Source organism: Aquarana catesbeiana, linkage group LG12 (assembly GCF_042186555.1).
Source record: "Aquarana catesbeiana isolate 2022-GZ linkage group LG12, ASM4218655v1, whole genome shotgun sequence".
In the NCBI taxonomy this organism is placed as follows: Eukaryota; Metazoa; Chordata; class Amphibia; order Anura; family Ranidae; genus Aquarana; species Aquarana catesbeiana.
Genome location: NC_133335.1, coordinates 235,332,203 through 235,345,987, shown reverse-complemented (window position 1 = coordinate 235,345,987; position 13,785 = coordinate 235,332,203). Strand labels below are relative to the sequence as shown.

The 13,785-nt window shown below is 43.0% G+C and overlaps 1 protein-coding gene across 3 annotated transcripts in view; it reads right to left on the bottom strand.

The window, feature by feature from the left end:
• Positions 1-295: 295 nt before the first annotated feature.
• The window catches only part of SYNGR2 (synaptogyrin 2), a 30,097-nt gene continuing 16,607 nt past the window's right edge, over positions 296-13,785 (bottom strand). The window contains exons 3-5 of one of the 3 annotated variants that reach the window (XR_012236797.1): positions 9,041-9,180; positions 1,773-2,748; positions 296-1,669 (exon numbers count right to left, since the gene is read on the bottom strand). Coding sequence is in view for 1 of the 3 variants with exons in the window: in XM_073606923.1 (XP_073463024.1) it covers positions 2,554-2,748; positions 9,041-9,180 (335 nt within the window). In the remaining 2 variants the exon portion in view is untranslated. Of the gene's footprint in view, positions 2,749-9,040; positions 9,181-13,785 lie in introns of all 3 variants that reach the window. The other 2 variants (XR_012236798.1, XM_073606923.1) reach the window with 2 other exon arrangements.

Sequence of the window (13,785 nt, the reverse complement as noted above, 5' to 3'; positions counted from 1 at the left end):
TTGTTGGTATTGGTGGATAAAATAGTGCCCAAAGGGCTGCATCTGGCCCCTGGGCCACAGTTTGGAGACCACTGGTCTAGACATTACAATTTAGCCCTTTTCAAAGTTGCTCAAATCCTTACACTTGCTCATTTTTTTTCTGCTTTCGACACTACCATTGTAATGAGGTAATCAATGTTATTTCTGGTAGAAGCAAGTTTTAATGCAGCTTTACCAAAAGGCTTTTAAGGTAATGTTTAGCAGATAGCGATGGTGTTGGTTTGTTGAAGGTTACAAAGGATGAAAACGCTTCTCGTGTTTTGTGAACAAAAATCTTTATTGACACTTAAACCAGTGCAATGTGACATACAGGAAATGCATGACCCACTTCTCAATCCCCGACACCAGAATCACAATCATCTCTATCCATTCACACCCTTGAAACAGCAACCAAACGGCCGTTTTTTACACGGCGCTCCCACCCCCCAAAGTCGGAGTGGAGGATCAGCCCCTGGCCCCCGGAGAGCTCAGTGAGGCTTCAGCCTAGTATCAGTTTGGCATCAAGTACAGCCAGTGGTTCTATGGGGGTAAGAAGTGAGCGGCAGTGTCGCAATTGGCTCCGCCCATTGCTTTGGTTTTCTGAATTATTTTACAGAAAGAGCTGAACAGCAGCGGTAACACTTCACCGTTCTCCAATAACAGAGCCCCAATTTACTAACGTGTAATGCAAAACAAGAAGGCAACAGATCATTCAATGTACAACAATCAGCAGTATCAGTTCCTGGACGTTTGTGAAATCGTGGTTAAAACTCACCAGGTCAAAGCTAAAAAAAAAAATGCAAAAAAGGAATAGAAAAAAGTTAAAGTGGAACTCCAGCCAAAACATTTCCTGGTTTGAGTTAGAGGGGGGGGGGGGGGGGGGGGGGGGGGGGGGATGGGAACCTCTTGTTGGGTTTTTATTGCAGTGTATGTCCCCACTATGGAGAAGATCTCACTTCCTACCTAGAGACACTGGTCACCTGAGCCTTGTGGATGATGTTCTCAGCGATCCTAATTGCAGTGAAGAGTGCTGGTTGTGTGTAGCCTATAAAAATAGAATTCCCTAAGTCACCAGAGTGACCTGGGCCAACTACTAAAGAGACCCTGTCAAGTCTTAGACGCAAAAACAAACTCCCCATAATAGAAATATTTTACACCCCTCCAATGTCCCGTGTCTCCTACCTTAACATGTGTCACCAGGTGAATGGCTGTATTCTCCATCGTGGTTCCTTCCTCTGACCCCCATTGTCACGACAGGACTCAAGATGAAACCATGGTGCATGGCAGGGACATAGGAGGCCATCACTCATGGAACTGTTGAGAGGATTATATCATCTCTTCTAATACAGGGAATGGAGGGGAGGTAGGAGACCCTGGAGTATAATACCTCTTCTATTACAGGGAATGGAGGGGAGGTAGGAGACACAGGACACCAGAGAGAGGAGTATAATACCTCTTCTATTACAGAGAATGGAGGGGAGGTAGGAGACACAGGACACCGGAGAGGAGAGTATAATACCTCTTCTATTACAGGGAATGGAGGGGAGGTAGGAGACACAGGACACCAGAGAGAGGAGTATAATACCTCTTCTATTACAGGGAATGGAGGGGAGGTAGGAGACACGGGACACCGGAGAGGAGAGTATAATACCTCTTCTATTACAGGGAATGGAGGGGGGTAGGAGACACGGGACACCAGAGAGAGGAGTATAATACCTCTTCTATTACAGGGAATGGAGGGGAGAGTATAATACCTCTTCTATTACAGGGAATGAACAGACGTCAGGCAAGGCACCTCGGTGATAACACTAGTGAAGGAATCAATTGCACTAGGATATTGGCTGAGCGTATATAATGGCTGACATGGCGGTAATGACCATGGCTATACATAAGTAACCAATAAACAAAGCTCAAAACTGCAACCAACACAAAAAACAAACAAGAGACCCATCCTAATTGTATCTCTTCTGAAGCGATCCCAAATATAACTAAAATCTAAATAAAATCTACATATCCATGACGTTAGAAAAAAAGCCATGTGATTTCAAACAGAAAAATGAAAGAGAATGACAACTATGGCGTGTAAGAAGGTGAAGAGCATTCAGACTCGTTAATATCAGGCTAATTAAATATACAGTGCAAGGAGCGAAGAAGGGCTGGTGCAGTAACCCAGAGCAACCAATGCCAGCTCAAACCAATCAACTGGACTGGTTGCCTCAGGTGAACATGCCTTGATATATAAAGAATAATGGGCAATGTCCAGGAGCGGTTGGTTGCACAGGGATTACTGCACCCTGGTGTGCTCTGGACTACGGACCAATGTGCTTCTAGCTGGTACACAAAGCAGCTTAGGCCCCTATAGGAGGTATTCATTTTTGGCACATATTTGTAAAAATAACTTCTGTCAGCTCCTGCGAGAAGCACTGAATAGGCAGTTTGTGAAGTGAGCGAACCCGGCCCTGCGGACGGATCAATCTGTGTCTGAGGCCTCCTGGTTGGGCGGCCATGTTGTCTTCTGATGTGGCGGCGTCTGGCTCAGTACGTTGGTGGTTTGTAGCCATCGTCTGTCTCTGCACTCTGTGTGAAGGGCGGCCTCTGGTAGTTGTCGCTGACTGCGTCAGGGTAGCTGGAGTATGGCGCGGCGGTGTCCAGGGTCGGGTCCACGTAGCTCGTGTTAAAATCGTCCACTCCTATCTTGTATCTCTTGTAGGCCAAGAGAGCCAGAGGAACCTGTGGATACCAATAGGGTTAGAAATAGTAGAGCCCGGTGCCAGGGTTAGCTATGCTAGAGGCCAGTGCCAGGGTTAGCTATGCTAGAGGCCAGTGCCAGGGTTAGCTATGCTAGAGGCCAGTGCCAGGGTTAGCTATGCTAGAGGCCAGTGCCAGGGTTAGCTATGCTAGAGGCCAGTGCCAGGGTTAGCTATGCTAGAGGCCAGTGCCAGGGTTAGCTATGCTAGAGGCCAGTGCCAGGGTTAGCTATGCTAGAGGCCAGTGCCAGGGTTAGCTATGCTAGAGGCCAGTGCCAGGGTTAGCTATGCTAGAGGCCAGTGCCAGGGTTAGCTATGCTAGAGGCCAGTGCCAGGGTTAGCTATGCTAGAGGCCAGTGCCAGGGTTAGCTATGCTAGAGGCCAGTGCCAGGGTTAGCTATGCTAGAGGCCAGTGCCAGGGTTAGCTATGCTAGAGGCCAGTGCCAGGGTTAGCTATGCTAGAGGCCAGTGCCAGGGTTAGCTATACTAGAGGCCAGTGCCAGGGTTAGCTCTACTAGAGGCCAATGCCAGGGTTAGCTCTTCTAGAGGCCAATGCCAGGGTTAGCTCTACTAGAGGCCAGTGCCAGGGTTAGCTATACTAGAGGCCAGAGCCAGGTTTAGGTATAGTAGAGCCCTTGCCAGCCAAATGTTCTGTTTGTTTTCTCCAGCTGTTAAATAGAGCAGGGAAGGTTTGGAACCTCTGTTGGGTTTTTAATGTCCATGTCCCCATTGGGGAAGTGTATATATACATATACACATATACAGTGTGTGTTTTTTAATAACTAAAGACCGATAATAATCAAACATGTATACTGTATAACAATATTAAAGCCTATATATTTACATATTATATAAATATCTAGACACTTGTATTATTAATAGCAATATTGTTATTAGTATTATTATTGCTATTGTTTTATAAATATATAGACATTATTATTGCTATTATAGAAAGAGACATTAGTATTATCATTATTATGTAAAATATATAGGACTTTTTTTTTTCCCTCCAATAATTTACTAATTTTTAAACATTTCTCTTACAATACCAACAATCGTACAATCGTACAAACCAATCTCTTAGTTACAATTAAAAGGTCAATATAATTGTAAGCTTTCTAGAAATGATTTATCCAAATACCAATCACTCCAAGACTCGGTTCACACAGGGGCGACCTGTCAGGTGACTTAGCCGCCTGACAAGTTGCGCTCCATTCTGTACAATGGAACCCTTCTGATAAGAGCGACTCAAGTAAAAAAAAAAAAAAAAAAAAAAGGTTCCTGTACTACTTTGAGGCGACTTCAGAGCAGCTTGCATCGATTTCTATACAGAAGTCATTTTGCAAGGCGCACTGAAGTCGCACTGTACGGGGCGGCTTCAGAGTTGGGCAACTTTGAAGCCGCCCCTGTGTGAACCGGCACTTATACAGGCGATACTCGAAAAATTAGAATATTGTGCAAAAGTTAAATTTATTTCACCAATGCAACTTAAAAGGTGAAACTAATATATGAGATGGACTCATTACATGCAAAGCAAGATAGTTCAAGCCGTGATTTGTCATAATTGTGATGATTATGGCTTACAGCTCATGAAAACCCCAAATCCACAGTCTCAGAAAATTAGAATATTACATGCAATCAATAAAACAAGGATTGTACATAGAACAATATCGGACCTCTGAAAAGTATAAGCATGCATATGTACTCAGTACTTGGTTTGGGCACCTTTTGCAGCAATTACTCCCTCAATGCGGCGTGGCACGGAAGCTATCAGCCTGTGGCACAGCTGAGGTGTTACGGAAGACCAGGAGGCTTCAATAGCGGCCTTCAGCTCTTCTGCATTGTTCTGTCTCATGTCTCTCATCTTTCTCTTGGCAATGCCCCATAGATTCTCTATGGGGTTCAGGTCAGGCGAGTTTGCTGGCCAATCAAGCACAGTTACCCCACGGTCATTGAGCCAGGTTTTGGTGTTTTTGGGCAGTGTGGGCAGGTGCCAAGTCCTGCTGGAAAACGAAGTCATCATCCCCATAGAGCTCGTCTGAGGAAGGAAGCATGAGGTGCTCCAAAATCTCCTGGTAGACGGCTGCGTTGACCCTGGACTTAATGAAGCACAGTGGACCAACACCAGCAGATGACACTGCTCTCCAAATCAACACAGACTGTGGAAACTTCACACTGGACTTCAAGCATCTTGCAGTGTGTGCCTCTCCATTCTTCCTCCATTACTCTGGGTCCTTGGTTTCCAAATAAGCAAAATTCGCTCTCATAAGAAAAAAAAGAGGACTTTGGACCATTGAGCAACAGACCAGGTCTGTTTTTCTTTAGCCGGGGTGAGACGCTTCTGACGTTGTTTGTTGTTCAGGAGTGGCTTGACAAAAGGAATACGACAGTTGAAGCCCATGTCCGGGATCCGTCTCTGTGTGGTGGCTTCTTGATGCCTCCAGCCTCAGTCCACTCCTTGTGAAAGTCCCCAACACTTTTGGATGGCCTTTTCCTGACAATCTTCTCCAGGCTGCCGTCATCCCTGCTGCTTGTGCACCTTTTTCTTCCACACTTTTCCCTTCCACATAACTTTCTATTAATGTGCTTTGATGCAGCACTTTGGGAACATCCAACTTCTTTTGCAATTACCTTTTTGAGGCTTTCCCTCCTTAAGGAGGGCGTCAATGATGGTTTTCTGCACAACTATCAGGTCAGCAGGTCTTTCCCGTGATTGTGATTCCTACTGAACCCGACTGAGAGACCATTTAAAGGCTCAGGAACCCTTTGCAGGTGTTATGGCTTAATTATCTGATTAGAGTGGGGCACTTTGAGCCTAGAACAGTGATGGTGAACCTTGGCACCCCAGATGTTTTTGAACTACATTTCCCATGATGCTCATGCACTCTGCAGTGTAGGTGAGCATCATGGGAAATGTAGTTCCAAAACATCTGGGGTGCCAAGGTTCACCATCACTGGCCTAGAATATTCCACCTTTTTCACAATATTCTAATTTTCGGAGATTGTGGATTTGGGGTTTTCATGAGCTGTGAGCCATAATCATCGAAATTATGACAAATCACAGCTTGAACTATCTTGCTTTGCATGTAATGAGTCCATCTCATATATTAGTTTCACCTTTTAAAGCGGGATTCCGTCCAAAATAAAAAACAAATTTTAAAGTCAGCAGCTACTAACACTGTAGCTGCTGACTTTAAATAAGTACTTACCTGTCCTGGGTGCCCGCGATGTCGGCCGCCCGAGGCCGACCCGTCCCTTGGCTCTCGGGTCCCGGCACCGCCATCCTAAGTAAGGGAAAGCCTTGCGGCTTCACTGCCAGTTTCCTGCGGCGCAGCGCTCTGTGAACGGCCCCCGTGGTGTTCTGGGAACACACACAGTTCCCAGAAGACAACGGGGCCGAGGAGAAGAACACGCCGCGGAAGAGGAAGAGGCAGATTAGGAAGACTGCCTAGCAACAAGGGTTTAGGCAAGTTTAAACATTTTTTATTTTTCAAATGTTTTTTTTTTTAGTTTTTTTTAGGATTTTTGGTGATTTTTTTTTTTTTTTCAGGGTGGCCCTCCACTTTAAGTTGCATTCGTGAAATAAATTAACTTTTGCACAATATTCTAATTTTTCGTGTATCACCTGTACGTAACCAAAAAGAAAGCCCAAGTTAAAATTTACTAAAACGCCAAAACAAAAACACACACTCAGTGCCTTGCCTTCTAAATCCCATATGCATTTCAAATATATAGGCTTTAGTATTATTATTATTATTATTATTATTATTATATACATATATAGACATTAGTATAATCATCATTGTTTTTATATAACAATATCGATATTATGTCTATATATGTATATTATTCCAGTTACTAATATAGCGCTGTCAATTTATGCAAAAGTATTGGGACGCCTGCCTTTGCACCCACATGAACTTTAATGGCCTCCCAGTCTAAGAGCCCCTTTCATACTTGTGTGACTTGGGACCGCAAAGTCGCATGACAAGTCGTACTCCATGATTTCCAATGAGTACAGTTTATATCTGTGCGACTTCAAGTCGTAGCAACTTCAAAAAGTAGTTCCTGCACTACTTTGGTCTGACTTTGATGCAACTTGAGGTCCATAGACCTCAGGATTACACAGGCATTGATTCAAGTCCCTGGCAAAGTCATGTCAAAGTCACGCGACTTTCAGGTCGTACAAGTGTGAAAGGGGCCTTAGTCCGTAGGGTTCAATATTGAGTTGGCCCCGCCCTTTGCAGCTATAACAGCTTCAACTCTTCTGGGAAGTCCGTCCACAAGGTTTAGGAGTGTGTCTATGACAGGGGTCTCAACTGGCAGCCCTCCAGCTGTTGTGAAACTACAAGTCCCATGAGGCATTACAAGCCTGACTCCCAAAGGCAGAGGCATGATGGGACTTGTAGTTTCGCAACAGCTGGAGGGCCGCCAGTTTAAGACCCTTGGTCTATGGGAATGTTTGACCGTTCTTCCAGAAGAGCATTTGTGAGGTCAGGCACTGATGTTGGACGAGAAGGCCTGGCTCGTAGTCTCCACTCTAATTCATCCCAAAGGTGTTCTATCGGGCTGAGGTCAGGACTCTGTGCAGGCCAGTCAAGTTCCTCCACCCCAAACTCACTCGTCCTCATCTTTATGGACCTTGCTTTGTGCACTGGTGGGCAGTCATGTTGGAACAGGAAGGGACCATTTCCAAACTGTTCCCACAAAGTTGGGAGCATGAAATCGTCCAAAATGTCTTGGTATGCTGACGCCTTAAGAGTTCCCTTCACTGGAACTAAGGGGCCAAGCCCAACCCCTGAAAAACAACCCCACACCATAATCCCCCCCTCCCCACCAAATGATTTTGACCGGTGCACAAAGCAAGGTCCATCAGGACATGGATGAGCGAGTTTGGGGTGGAGGAACTTGACTGGCCTGCACAGAGTCCTGACCTCAACCCGATACGAACACCTTTGGGATGAATTAGAGCGAAGACTGCGAGCCAGGCCTTCTCATCCAACATCAGTGCCTGACCTCACAAATGTGCTTCTGGAAGAATGGTCAAACATCCCCATAGACACACTCCTAAACCTTGTGGACCCAATACGTTTTGACAATATTGTGTATATTTAGTTTTAGGGAGTATCTTTGGAGAGAGGTTTAAAGAAGAGATATCAGGCCGGGTGTAGGAAGGTCTTTATGGTCATCTAGATCAGTGTTTCTCAACTCCAGTCCTCAAGGCGCCCCAACAGGTCATGTTTTCAGGCTCCCCATTATTTTGCACAGGTGATTTGATCAGTTTCACAGCCTTGGCAATTACCACAGCCGTTTCATCTGAGGGAAATCCTGAAAACATGACCTGTTGGGGCACCTTGAGGACTGGAGTTGAGAAACATTGATCTATCAGGGGGTCTCAAACTGGCGGCCCCCCAGCTGTTGCGAAAACTACCCAAAAGTCCCATCATGCCTCTGCCTGAGGGAGTCATGCTTGTAACTATCAGCCTTGCAATGCCTCATGGGACTTGTAGTTTTACAACAGCTGGAGGGCCGCCAGTTTTGAGTCCCCCTGCTCTAGATTCAGTTGAAGGAAGATGGAGGTATAAATAAGGAGGAGACATAAAGGCAGGCGTCCCAATACTTTTGGTAATATAGTGTTTGTTTTATACATTCACATCAGTCCCTGCCCTCGAGGAGCTTACAATCCAAGATCTCTAACTCACATTCATACAGACACATACTAGATAACCTGCTAGCATGTCTTTGTCTATATTTACATAATAATAATAATAATAATAATAATAATAATAATACAAATAATAATATCTATATATTTACAGAATAATAATAATATATTTAAATAATAATAATAATAATGTCTATATATTTTCATAATAATAATAATAATAATACTAATGTCTATATAATTAAATAATAATAATGTCTATATATTTACATAATAATAATACTAAAAATAATAATAATAATAATAATAATAATAATAATAATAATAATAATAATGTCTATATATTTACATAATAATAATACTAATGCTAATGTCTATATATTTACATAATAATAATAATAATAATAATAATAATACTAATGTTATATAGATATTATTTTATTATTATTTTGATATAAATATATAAATATTATTATTAGATATATTAGTATTTTTATACAATAATAATAATAATAATAATAATAATATTATTATCTATATATTTATCGGAGTAGGTCACTGTTGGTCTGGCTACATCTCACCCAACGTTTGGATTTGGTGTTCAACTTACCCAGGACAGGATGGAGAAGAAGTTGAAGGCAATGGTCGCTCGAGCGTTGTCTTGGCCAGTTACAATCTTTGATGTATCCGTCAAAGACCACTGATTGGCCAGGAAGCAGAAGCCCACAAACCACAGGAAGCTCCACAGGCCTAGTCATGGGACAAAAAGGAGAGGACTCTGGTCAGATCTGAACATATTAAAGCCAAAGACAGCCAGTCAATCAGCATTTTAAAACCACTTGACACCCAGGCCAATTCTGATATTTCTCTCTTACATGTAAAAATCATAATTTTTCTGCTAAAAAATTACTCAGAACATAATAAAAAAAAAAAAATATATATTTAAAAAAAAAAAAAAAATATATATATATATATATATATATATATATATATATATATATATATATATATATATATATATATATATATATATATATATATATTTTTTTTTTTTACATTTTTTATTATTATGTTCTGAGTAATTTTTTAGCAGAAAAATTATGATTTTTACATGTAATAGATATATATATATATATATATCTATATCTATCAGAGACCCCTAAGGAATAAAATGGTGGTCGTTGCAACTTTTTATGTTGAACAGTATTTGCGGAGCAATTTTTCAAATCTTTTTTTTTTTTTTTTTCCTAAAAAAAATGTAAGAAAAACATTTCATGAATTAAAAAAAAAAAAAAAAAAAAAAAAGATTTTTTTTAACAGAGACCATAGAGAATAAAATGGCACTCATTGCAATACTTTATGTCACACTGTATTTGCGCAGCGGTCTTACAAATGCAATTTTTTGGGAAAAAATACAATTAAAAAAAAAAAAAAAAAACAACAAAACCGTAAAGTTAGCCGGATTGTATTTTTTTGCATAATGTGAAAGACGATGCTATGCAGAGCAAATAGACACCCAACATGTCATGCTTAAAAAATTGCGCACGTTTGTGGAATGGCGCCAAACTTCGGTACCTAAAAATCTCCATAGGCGACGCCCATTTAGAGTTCAAGAGGAGGTCTAGTGCTAGATTTATCGATTTCGCTCTAAAGATCGCGGTGATACCTCACATGTGTGCTTTTAACGTGGTTTACATATGCGGCCGCGATGTACGTATGCGTTCGCTTCTGTAAGCGAGAACGCGGGGATGGGGCGCTTTAAAAAAAAATAAAAAAATTTTTTTTTGTTTTTCTTTTTACTTTAAAATTTTTAGATTTTGACAGTTACATTTTTTTTTTTGATCACTTTTATTTCTATTAGAAGGAATGTAAACATCCTCGGAATAGGGCATGACAGGTCCTCTTTACAGAGACATGTGGGGGTTCTATAAGACCCCACATCTCTCCTCTAGGCTGGAAATCCAAAAACCGTCTCGGCTTCCCACCTGAAACAACGGCGGTGTATACAAATTCCGAGGCCGGACGTGACGTCATAACGTCGCGCCCGGCCTCTAAAAGGTCATAGAGATGACCGGAGACCACCTGGTCCTTGGTCAGCTCTATGGTAAACGGCCGCCGCCGGCTGATTGATTCTCCGGCTCGCCGATCGCAAAGAAGATGTGACCCCATCACTAAAACGCTAACTTTTACTTCCAAAAGTCATTTTCAATCTTTTTAAATGTTCACCTTTAATTAATTGCCGACCGCCTAGTGGGAGAATGCGTCATTGACTTTGACGGTAAATACCGGGGTAATAGCTGCAGCTAGATGCCACAACCTCGGTATTTTCTCTTCTCTTAGGCGGCGGTCTTTCAGATAAAAGTAGTCCGCCGCGGGATCACTTTCAGAAGCGGCGAGAGAGGTGCCCCCCCCAATACGTTACCGAGCGCTGATCCTGGGAACCATCCGGCGCCGGCATAGAGACAGGCGAGATGGCAAGATGGCCACCGCTCATCTCTATGCCCTTGGAGGACCGGAGCGACGTCATGAAGTCACTTGCGGTTTTTGGGCCATGCAAACATGTTTTTGTTTTTTTAAAGCAGAAGATAAAAAAGAAAAAACAAACCTTTCCAATCACTTTAAATGGAAAAGAAATGATACTTTAGTATCAATTTAAAAGCAAAAAAAAAAAAAAAAAAAAAAGTATCTTTTGCTTTTAAAATTGATACTAAAGTATTGTTTCTTTTCCATTTAAAGTGATTGTAAAGGTTCATTTTTTTTTTTTTTTTGAAATAACAAACAGGTCGTACTTACCTCCTCTGTGCAGTGGCCCAGATCCTCCTCTTCTGGGGTCCCCCAGCGGCGCTCCTGACTCCTCCTCTTCATTGGGTGCCCCCCCCCCCCATATGGAGAGCCGCATTCCATGGGGGGCACCTGTGCGGGCGCGCTCCTGAGTCCAGCTGATGCGTCCATTGACACAGACAGCAGGACTCAGCCCCGCCCCTACCGTGTCACTGGATTTGATTGACAGCAAAAGGAGCCAATGGCTGCCTGACAATCTATCCAATGAGGACCCGAGACAGCGGCTGAAGCTGCTGGGTTCATCCTCGTTGCTGGAACGATCGGGTTCAGGTAAGTTAAAGGGGGGCTCTGGGGGGGCAGCTGCAGCACAGAAGGTTTTTCACCTTAATGCATAGAATGTTTGTAAAGGTGAAAAACCACGAGGGTTTAACAAACATCTTATACTCGCCTCCTCTGTGTAATGGTTTTGCACAGAGCAGCTCCAATCCTCCTCTTTTCATATTTATTAATAAATCCTTCACTTTATAGTCCATATAAAAAGATTATAGCGATGTGATCTTCTCTTTTATACCCAGTTGTGACGCTACTTGTATATCAAGTCAAAATGTATTTAAAAATTTTGCTCATCTTGGAAAACTCTCTCAAACCAAGATTTTACTGTAAGCTTCAGTACATATTGGAGCGATGTGGAGAATATAAGGTCCAGCACAGTTTATATATAGTGGAGCGATGTGGAGAATATAAGGTCCAGCACAGTGTATATAGTGGAGCGGTGTGGATAATATAAGGTCCAGCACAGTGTATATAGTGGAGCGGTGTGGAGAATATAAAGTCCAGCACAGTATATATAGTGGAGCGGTGTGGAGAATACAAGGTCCAGCACAGTGTAGTGTATATAGTGGAGCGGTATGGAGAATACAAGGTCCAGCACAGTGTATATAGTGGAGCGGTATGGAGAATACAAGGTCCAGCACAGTGTATATAGTGGAGCGGTATGGAGAATACAAGGTCCAGCACAGTGTATATAGTGGAGCGGTGTGGAGAATATAAGGTCCAGCACAGTGTATATAGTGGAGCAGTGTGGAGAATATAAGGTCCAGCACAGTGTATATAGTGGAGCAGTGTGGAGAATATAAGGTCCAGCACAGTGTATATAGTAGAGCAGTGTGGAGAATATAAGGTCCAGCACAGTTTATATATAGTGGAGCGGTGTGGAGAATATAAGGTCCAGCACAGTGTATATAGTGGAGCAGTGTGGAGAATATAAGGTCCAGCACAGTGTATATAGTGGAGCGGTGTGGAGAATACAAGGTCCAGCACAGTGTATATAGTGGAGCGGTGTGGAGAATATAAGGTCCAGCACAGTGTATATAGTGGAGCGGTGTGGAGAATATAAGGTCCAGCACAGTGTATATAGTGGAGCGGTGTGGAGAATACAAGGTCCAGCACAGTGTATATAGTGGAGCGGTGTGGAGAATACAAGGTCCAGCACAGTGTATATATAGTGGAGCGGTGTGGAGAATACAAGGTCCAGCACAGTGTATATAGTGGAGCGGTGTGGAGAATACAAGGTCCAGCACAGTGTATATAGTGGAGCGGTGTGGAGAATACAAGGTCCAGCACAGTGTATATAGTGGAGCGGTGTGGAGAATATAAGGTCCAGCACAGTGTATATAGTGGAGCGGTGTGGAGAATACAACGTCCAGCACAGTGTATATAGTGGAGCAGTGTGGAGAATATAAGGTCCAGCACAGTTTATATATAGTGGAGCGGTGTGGAGAATATAAGGTCCAGCACAGTGTATATAGTGGAGCAGTGTGGAGAATATAAGGTCCAGCACAGTTTATATATAGTGGAGCAGTGTGGAGAATACAAGGTCCAGCACAGTGTATATAGTGGAGCGGTGTGGAGAATACAAGGTCCAGCACAGTGTATATAGTGGAGCGGTGTGGAGAATACAAGATCCAGCACAGTGTATATATAGTGGAGCGGTGTGGAGAATACAAGGTCCAGCACAGTGTATATAGTGGAGCCGTGTGGAGAATACAAGGTCCAGCACAGTGTATATAGTGGAGCGGTGTGGAGAATACAAGGTCCAGCACAGTGTATATAGTGGAGCGGTGTGGAGAATACAAGGTCCAGCACAGTGTATATATAGTGGAGCGGTGTGGAGAATACAAGGTCCAGCACAGTGTATATAGTGGAGCGGTGTGGAGAATACAAGATCCAGCACAGTGTATATATAGTGGAGCGGTGTGGAGAATACAAGGTCCAGCACAGTGTATATAGTGGAGCAGTGTGGAGAATACAAGGTCCAGCACAGTGTATATAGTGGAGCGGTGTGGAGAATACAAGGTCCAGCACAGTGTATATTGCAGTGTGGAGGATAAAAACTGTAGCACAATGTGTAGGATGCAATTACTGTCCAATGAGCAGACAGATGACAAAGAAAGCCGGTGTCACCCGGGCTAGGCATAGTGTGCACCACCGGCCATTCTATTCAGCATGAATGATGAGTGAGAGTGTCAGATCTAGCAGAGCAGACAGGTCCACACACCATACAATCTACAGCAG